Here is an 8,973-nt window from a genome sequence, read left to right on the forward strand (position 1 = left end):
TATATGCGCCATTGGTACAAATTTCTCCCGCCAAGCAGCCATTAGAGTCGATCTACCTAGGATATCAATTATATCAAACTGGTTGCGGTATATAAGGGTCTGTGATTTCGTGTAATGCTAAATACTTCAACAATGGAGCTTCCCGTCATAGATCTATCTCCATACCTGGAGCTCTCTGCTAAATCTACCGGATCTACAGCAAATCTAGAGAACAAATCCGATCCCCAATTGAAGGACCTGTGCTTCGAGGTCAGTCGAATCCTGCGAGAAACTGGAGCTTTACTCGTGAAGGATCCCAGATGTACTGCAGCAGACAACGATCGGTTCCTTGACATGATGGAGAAGTACTTTGAGAAACCCGACGAATTCAAGCGCCTCCAAGAGCGTCCTCATCTGCATTACCAGGTTTCGATGAACAACCACAAAATTCTCTTTTCTTCCCCTTTATTTTATTCGGCATTTTCTAATATATCATTTACCTTGCTGGTTTCCTTCCCTTCCTCCCCTTTCTGTTTCGTTAATTTGATTGAAATATGAGTGTTACTGAACTAGGGTTTCGCTGATCTGAAGTTGACCAATATATAAGCTTTTTTGGAATTCGCGAGTTAGTTGCTTCTAGGAAGGCTAGTTGCCTTCTCTTCTATGGTTTCTTTCCGTACACCCGCCTCCTCCCCTGAAGAAGAAGAGACCAAACTACTGTTCTTTCCCTTTTTTATGTATTAAGCTAATCGTGGTAGTATCCATTGGCGATCACAAATGGGTTATGGAAGCTCTTATTGTCCAAATTTATTGGCTTTATGTATTAATTTCAGTTTGATGTGGATCTCATCCTAATGATCATCGATTTTAACATTATTTTCTAGCCATATGCGCTGTATTTGTTGAAGTTAATCTGTGCGTCATCATGAGTCAAATTTAAAAGATGCTGGTTGTGGATAATTCTCCTCTTGTAATGTATTGTGGTAGTGATAACACATATTCTGCATGTAGTTCGTAAGATCAATCATTGCTTTAGTTGTTAAAAAAGTAACACATTCTGCATGCAGGCTGTAAGATCAATCATTGCTTTAGTTGTTGAAAAAGTAATCCACATGCCGGCAGTTTCCGCTCTACTCTTTGCTCCCTTTTACCTAGCTACTGAGATGCTTGAACTAAGCAACATAATTACAGACTTTTCTTCTTAATTGTTTAACATAATTGGAGATTCTTTGTTGCTGTGGTTATTATCATTTTCTCAGTCAAATAGCCAAATGAATTGGTTCACTTATTATGGATTTTTGGTTGATTTTACTCCAATTGAGCATCTTATTTGTAAAATCTCCAAATGGGACCCATGCCAATATTTCCTTGACCATAACCTTGCTTCGTTCAACAATCGGTCAAAGTTTGCAGCAACACTGTCAAGCCATAGTCTTCACAAACTCTGATAGTTTCTTCCGCACACCACTATGGGCTCGGTGATCATCCTCCGACAGAGTACAAGACATTAGTTCCTATCAATTGACACCAAGACCAAATTTGTGTGAGAAACTCCGATTCTCAAAGACATGCTTTTTCCCATCCTTGGGGGGTGGGGGTGAGTTTCCTATATGTCCCAATTTTTCACATAGGAGGCTTTCAGAAGTTGTTTCATGCAAAAATTCACTTCATTACTTCAAATGCCACATTGAATATAAATGTTTATGAAGAGTCTTTTCCAGAACAAAGTTCAATTAGGTAAGTCAAAAAGGGCCCTGCTCATAGTTATTAAGCCTGCACTCTATATTACTTGTGCTTCGTCTTAATTATGTTTCTTACTTTAGAGCCTGATTTTTCCATCTGAATGTACACCCTTTATCTGTTTGTTATTCCCTTTTATTTTGTATTGATTCCTGCCCTGCACTCCCATAAGAAAAGACTGGTTTAATACTAGTTGGTGAGCCATAGAAAATGTTCATATTTTATGAAAATGAAGATAACCTTCTCCCCGTGAGTGCTAACAGAAGCAAGGTTTCTTTATTTTCATCACTTGGTAGAGAGTACATATAAATGTTATTTTAAGGGTTTTATTGTAGCATGAAATAACAGGTTGGTGTAACTCCGGAAGGAGTGGAGGTTCCAAGAAGTTTGGTAGATGAGGAAATGCAGCAAAACTTAAAAGCAATGCCCAAGGAATATCAGCCAAATACTCCTGTGGGACCTGACCCTAAATGGCGATACATGTGGAGAGCTGGCCCTCGGCCATCTAATACCCGTTTTAAGGTCTCTCTTTCTCTCCCCACGTTCCTTCAGATTCAGTTTGGTTTGAATGGTTTGAATAATTCTTGTTGTTCCTTTATGTAGGAACTGAATTCTGAACCTGTTATACCTGAAGGTTTTCCTGAATGGAAAGAAATCATGGATTCATGGGGCTACAAAATGATTTCTGCAATTGAGGTGAAAAATCACTATCCCTTATAAATTTGCTCCCCCTTCCTGTTTATGCAGTTGGTCTACTTAAATTACTGATTCAATTTCTTGTTCAGGCTGTTGCTGAAATGGCAGCAATTGGCTTTCAGCTGCCAAGTAATGCATTCACTTCTCTTATGAGCCAGGTAACTAAATAGAACAATTGAGGCTATCTGATTTCACGTATGTCTTTCCATCTGCTTGTGTTATTTTAACAAGTATGACTGAACTTCTAAAACTCCCAGAGATGTTACATAAATCATTGTTTGGATGCAAATCCACCCGAACTTTTCACACTGCTGATATACACGTACAGTCAACCCTAACAAATTCACAAACTGTTTTCTTCATGCTTTATGATTTTGTATGATTTCGTTTTGAGGTTTAACCACTTTCTTTTTAGGTCCTGCAGTAATCCTTGCACCTGCATGGCTGCATGTGATTTCTGTGTCTAATGCCTCAAAAACAGGAAGAGAAATATATTACTTCTCTTTCTCTGACAATGTCATTCTGGTATTTAGCTTCTTTAATATCTCTGCAACAATATGATTGGAATAAGATTGATGCTGATTTTAATGAATGATGGTGAGTGTTTCTTTGTCTAAAAATATAAGAGTTGGAAGAGGAAATATTCACAAAGCACAGTCAGATTTGCATACAACGACTCTCAAAAATTTATCAGCTTTAGTTTCATTTGAACTTATTATTCCAAGGTGCATTGCAATTATCATTTCATTTTGGGAGAAAAAGGCATGTATTTTCTTACAGTGTTCATTCTTTTCTTATAATACCAGGGACCTCATCTGCTTGCTCCTACAGGAAGTGACCTTCAACGTTATGGCCAGGCGGGAAATGTGTTTGCTGGATATCACTATGACCTTAACTTCTTAACCATCCATGGCAGGAGCAGATTCCCTGGTCTTAACATTTGGTTAAGAAATGGGGAAAAAGTTGAAGTTAAGGTTCCTGTTGGGTGTCTCCTCATCCAGACAGGAAAGCAGGTGAGGCTGTAACAAACTGGTGTTTAGTGGTTGGTCTCAAATGACTAAATTGTAGTTGCGATGTAGTGGTAAGTAGCAAGCCAAAAATGCTGGATTGATAACCACCAAGAAAGAAATTCAGAATATAATAGATTTTGGAAATGGGATTTATGTCCATGCATGGAGGTGGGATTTCTGATTCCTAGAGAAGAATCATTGCTGTTTGAAGTCACATGCGTGTGTTTCCATCAGTTAAATTGAAATTTGCAGTCAGAAGACCCTAATATTCACACTTCAATTGTCATCCAAATCCCTCTCTAAGAGAGAAAAGGGGGAAGAAAGAATAAAGTTCACCTCGGCATATTGTTAAAAGTTATCAAATCATAGCAGGATTGCTACAGTAGATCCTAGAGCACTTTCTTTGCTTCCTTTGTGCAGTGGACTAGATAATCTTTTCTCGTGCTTCATTGATCTTGCTACTCGTCCTAAGAACTGTGTCCACTATGTATGTGGTACTTGTCTCAATAACTTTTCTGCAGCTCATCACAAAATTCTATTTTCTGTCAGTATTTTCTACTAGATTCACTGAAATCAACTCACTTTATTTAACAACAAACTCAGCCTTATCCCAACTTAATGGGGTTGGCTACATGGATCTATGCAAAAAAAAATTAGGAAATCAGAGACAAAAAAGGGGAAACGGAAGTAAAAGAAAAGAGGCACAACTCAGCAAGTTAGGAAAATCTCAGCTAAATGGGGTCGTGTACATGGATCCTTGCCCTCCAATTGGCTCTATTCATGGTCATACTTGGGGTAAGGCCTCGACTAAGCACGTCATTCCTCACTAATCCTCCTATAGTCATTTTAGGCTGCCCCTAGCTCTTTTAGTTTTTTTAATTGGAACCAAATCACTCCTCCATACTGGGGCATCCCCAGGCCTTCGTTGAACATGGCCATACCACCGACTTTCTTGGAGATTGTCATTGATCGGGGCAACTCCCAAATCAGCTTTAATATGTTCATTTCTCTTATTTAAAATCTTAGAAATTTAGAGGGAAAAGGGAGTTTGCTTTTTAGTATCATTTAACTTTGAAACCATGAAAGGAAGGTGTGATTGTGTGACTCTAACATGTGAAGAACAGGGATAATGATTTTGAGTCAGCTGGGTGACCAAAAAAGAGTTGGAAGACTTTTAGTCAGCGTATGAGCCCCTACTATAATGTTGTTGATGATAGGGCCTCTTTCTAACCACACAACAACCAGTACCCCTATTGATTCCTGATACAGGAGAAAAAATAGTGACAAGGAGCCATATGAGCTCAAGCAAGGGATGACCCTTACTTGAGTCAGGCGTGCACCAGAACAAGCAAGTCCTTCCTCTTCCTAGTTGATCATAGACCAAAGAAGCAACAGTTGAGCTGATCTACCACCACTATTGTGTGTTTGTGATCGTAGACCACCCTGGGTAAGGCTTTTCTTGCTGTGCCCCTAACAGAGTCAAGGCAACAGTGGTTGTAGATCAGCTAGCTCATAGTTGCTTTGTTGCATGGGCGCTAATGTGCAGTAGTTTGATTGCTGGGCACACTAGCGCACTCCTGATTTCTTCTCATGCTCCCTTTGCATGCAATGATGTGGTGGTTAACCTCTCATTCTAATTCATTGCTCTCCAAACCATGTGGGAAGGTTTCCCATCACATGGCTCACCAGCTTGATCTTCTGCGGGAGCCGTATGTCCGAACAGGCCTGCAAAAAGAGATATGGCCTCTTTCCAACCATGTTTTGTTTCCTTGAAAAGATTTACTTTTCTCAGATTTATTGGAAACTTTTATATATTTTCAAACATTACCTGAATGTTTCTCTAATTTCCTTAAAAAATCCATTATTTTGAAGTGGTGTAGTGAAACTTTAAAATTCTACAATGGTGAATATCCATCAAGATTAGAATGTTGAACTTTAGTGATGACAACTGCACTATTTTTGTGTCATGTGCAATGATTTAATTTCTTCTGTCCCACTTTTGATAAACTGATTCTGTCCTATTCAGTGGCTGGTTACGATTTTGAACTTAGATCATTTTGGTTGTGATCAAAGTTCCCTCTGAAACTGTTTGCAGCTAGAATGGCTTACTGCAGGGGAGTGTATAGCTGGCATGCATGAGGTTGTTGTGACTAACAGGACGATAGAGGCAATCAGACTAGCACAGCAACAAAATAGGAGCCTGTGGAGAGTTTCTTCAACGGTGAGTGAAATTAACTATCTATTCTTTAAGAAAAGGGCATGGTTTTCTTGGGGGACACATCCAGGAAGGCATCTCTTGGCAGGCCACACGACAGCCATCCAATTGGCCTGACAGCTCTCCTTCTTTCCCTTCATGACTATGGTGCCTGCAACTCTAGTGTCTTCATCTTCTCCCACGAACTGCTTCTGGCAAAATTGTGGGGAATGATTCCGTGGAATCATGGAATATTGTAACTCCACTAAAACAACTGAAATCAGCAAAAAACTCCATGAAACCGTGATAACCTTTCATCCCTTAATCCTAGTTATTAAATTCTCCGAATTATTTGCGAATAATTCTGACGAACATAATTTTACCGAATTTTACGAATAATTCTGTCCGAATCCAAATCAAAGAAAAAATTCTCGAATTTCATAGACTTTTTAAAAATTCACGAATAATTTGGCCGAACCGAATTTTATCCGAATTATAACCTAATTTTATCCCTTATTTATTTATTTATTTTTTATATCTTGAATAAGTCAATAAGCCTTTAGAAAATAATGTGATTATTATGCATTTATTATCCTAATGTTACTTTCTTCTTTTTTTAATAGAAACTGACAAAGCTTATATTTCCTGAGGTAATCTCTCGCTTCTACAAAAAAAAAAAAAAAAAAATCTCTCACCCCATTTTGGTTTGACTAAGTCTTACAGTCGTTACTCTCTTTTTAGTCTTTAAGGTGAACATGCATGGTGGGTGACGTGGGTCTAGCTGAATTTGTGCTCAGTCCTCCCCTCTCAGTCTCTCTTTCTCTGATTCAATTATTTGAGTAATAGGAAATGAGTTTAGAAAACAAAAAAAAGAGAGAGCTAATTATAATATCTCTATCTTTAAAATATAAAATTTTAATTTTTTGATTATTTGTATATTATGTACATATGATAATTGATAGATAATATGAAACATGTATTGCAAATATTAAAAATAACATCTGAATTTTTTTTCCGCCTTTTATTTTTGTAAACAAATAATTCCCGAATCTGAATCCGAACTTGAATTTTATTATCTCCGTTTTTTTGACCGATATTTTGACCGAATCGTTGAATTAATGAAACGAATAATTCTTCAGCCGAATAATTCTCGAATCCAAATTTAATAACTATGCCCTTAATCCTGAAATCAGGTTCTAAACGATGCAAGCATGAAACCCAACTCTGAAATTGGTTGCTGGAGGAGCTGCCAGTGCCTAAGGAAGTTGCTGGAATTGCAAACTGCTGGAATCAGGCTGTCTGTAGAGCCGTCAGATTAAATCAAATGGCTGTCAGGCTGTTTGTTTAGTAATGCCTTTCTGTACTGCTATCTAGGAAATCTTTTCCCTTGAAAAAAGTTTAAATTAAAAACATAACCTTCACTTTTAAGAGTTCCAAGTACACTATTTTTGTTGGAACGTGATACACTTATTACTGACAGAATGTCTCTGCTGGGTAACCAGTTGTTTGCACATATTGCATCTGATGCTGTGCTTAAGCCATTGGGCCACTTCGCTGATTCCTCGCTGGCTGGAAAGTATTCTCCCATCTGTGCGGGCGAGTTTGTCGAGAAAGAGCTTGCGGTGATAAATCTGAAAGGAAAGAAAGAAGAGCATTGATAAATGGTATCAGAGGAAGCAGGTTTCAAAGTCACAGAGAAACAAATAGAATGGAACACAATGAGATAAATGAGGTCTCTCTGTTCATTGACCAGGAAAAGGGTATAGGGAGATATTTATTTGAGTGATTTTGCTTCTGATTATTCATCTGGGATATTCTTAGGATGTTATAATATGTATTCTGAACTATGGGAATATCCTTGAAACTTGCAGCTATTACCTGCAACTGTTATCATGTATTGAGATGTAATTGCAAGGAATGGTCTTTGGAAATAATAGACTGAAATCTAATGACATTCTGCATGTGCATGAGACGTGTGTTTGGAAAATATTCCCGATTCTAGTTTCATGACGTCTTTCAGATCCTTTCTATTTCTGCATGTTTGAAGTCTGTGATAGGTTCTTCTGAACACCAGATTTACCAATTTATGACAGCATCTTCGAAAGATATTTTTATACACTTTAAACAAAAGAGTGAAAGTTGTAAGTTGTTAACTTGACTTGGTACTGTTTAAAGGAACTAGCCAAGTTCTGTTCAACATTAATGCAGTAAATGCAGATATATCAACCCACTTTCCTCCTATTCTTATCTTACTGAATTTTGCCGGAGTTCAAATATATATATATTTTTTTCATACTTGTCAACTCACTTAGTCGAACCCAGTTTATGTATGCATATCTGAATTTGTAATATGTGGAATGATTTAATGTAACTTATATATGCAGTGCCACATGATTTATCCTCTGGAAGGAAAGAAGTCTTGAAATTTGGTTAAAAACGGTTTCTGTTGGCATGCTTAATGTATTTCCTGTGACTTTCTTGTGATAATCAGCTCTGAAGTAGAGCTAGCATGAAAACAGAATGAGTCTGTGATGTGGACTAGGTGAAGGTCAAGGACTCATGTGAAACCTCACCCATCTATTTATAAAACCTCACCAAAGGACCATCCCTGGAGATGTTTAACTTTTATAGAGGATTAAGCAATAGAAGAGGAACAACTTAGACATGAAGGTTGGTGCTAGGAAGCTGGTGGCATGTTTGATGCTCATGGTGGCTATGGGAAGCACGGTGGAGCATGGGATGGCCCAGGGATGTGGTAGCACATTCTTCTCTACTCTTGTTCAGCTGGTACCTTGTAGGCCTTCTGTTACTCCTTTCAGCCCCATTCCACCTAGTGAGGCCTGCTGCAATTCTGTCAAGATGCTTGGACAGCCGTGCCTGTGTGCTCTTGTAAATGGACCACCAGTAACCGGTGTTGACCGCAACATGGACATGCAGCTCCCAGCAAAATGCGCTGCCGACTTTGAACAATGTAAATATTTATATTTAATTGCCTTCTTTCAATTTCCTTTTCATTTTTTCTCCTGGTTGCTGAAGGTTCTTACTGCACCTATGCTCTTTTTCGCTGGAACATTGATAGTTCTTAAAATTTTCCGTAATGCAGGTGATCTTGGGGCGTAGCAGATGGTTGCCAACTCTGTTTCTCGATGAAGTGCATAGAGAACTATAATAAATCCCTTCTATGTACCATGATACTGAAGCTGCTAATAATAACAGAATGCTTGGTGGTTCTCAAATATATGACAGCTTGTTTATTTTGCCAAGGGGTCATTGTTTAGAACAATGGTAGAAAGTTCAGGTTGCCAGCGCAAATACTCGGGTTTGAGTTTTGAGGACAGCCTCTGTGCGCAAATA

The 8,973-nt window shown here is 38.3% G+C and overlaps 2 protein-coding genes across 4 annotated transcripts; both read left to right on the forward strand.

Annotated features, from left to right (window-relative positions):
- On the forward strand, positions 1-7,586 carry LOC122087226. Of its 3 annotated transcripts, none has more exons than XM_042656287.1 (7): positions 1-405; positions 2,068-2,241; positions 2,323-2,415; positions 2,505-2,573; positions 3,222-3,428; positions 5,521-5,646; positions 6,813-7,086. In XM_042656287.1, the coding sequence occupies exons 1-7, from the start codon at positions 115-117 to the stop codon at positions 6,936-6,938; spliced, it is 1,086 nt and encodes a 361-aa protein (XP_042512221.1). In that variant the 5' UTR covers positions 1-114; the 3' UTR covers positions 6,939-7,086. The 3 variants fall into 3 exon arrangements, with proteins under 3 accessions (XP_042512221.1, XP_042512222.1, XP_042512220.1); XM_042656288.1 differs by lacking the exon at positions 6,813-7,086 and adding an exon at positions 7,100-7,261 and having other exon boundaries at positions 2-405; XM_042656286.1 differs by lacking the exon at positions 6,813-7,086 and adding an exon at positions 7,122-7,586 and having other exon boundaries at positions 5-405.
- A 363-nt stretch (positions 7,587-7,949) lies between these two features.
- On the forward strand, positions 7,950-8,855 carry LOC122087228 (protein LIM3-like). The gene is made up of 2 exons (XM_042656289.1): positions 7,950-8,590; positions 8,723-8,855. The coding sequence occupies exons 1-2, from the start codon at positions 8,284-8,286 to the stop codon at positions 8,737-8,739; spliced, it is 324 nt and encodes a 107-aa protein (XP_042512223.1). The 5' UTR covers positions 7,950-8,283; the 3' UTR covers positions 8,740-8,855.
- Positions 8,856-8,973: the final 118 nt, after the last annotated feature.

Source organism: Macadamia integrifolia, chromosome 8 (genome assembly GCF_013358625.1).
Source record: "Macadamia integrifolia cultivar HAES 741 chromosome 8, SCU_Mint_v3, whole genome shotgun sequence".
Classification (NCBI taxonomy): Eukaryota; Viridiplantae; Streptophyta; class Magnoliopsida; order Proteales; family Proteaceae; genus Macadamia; species Macadamia integrifolia.

Coding starts and splice junctions, on each gene's coding strand:
- LOC122087226 (XM_042656286.1), top strand. CDS start 115: ATGCTAAATACTTCAACAATGGAGCTTCCCGTCATAGATCTATCTCCA. Junction 2,242..2,322: donor CATCTAATACCCGTTTTAAG/GTCTCTCTTTCT, acceptor TCCTTTATGTAG/GAACTGAATTCTGAACCTGT. Junction 2,416..2,504: donor AAATGATTTCTGCAATTGAG/GTGAAAAATCAC, acceptor TTTCTTGTTCAG/GCTGTTGCTGAAATGGCAGC.
- LOC122087228 (XM_042656289.1), top strand. CDS start 8,284: ATGAAGGTTGGTGCTAGGAAGCTGGTGGCATGTTTGATGCTCATGGTG.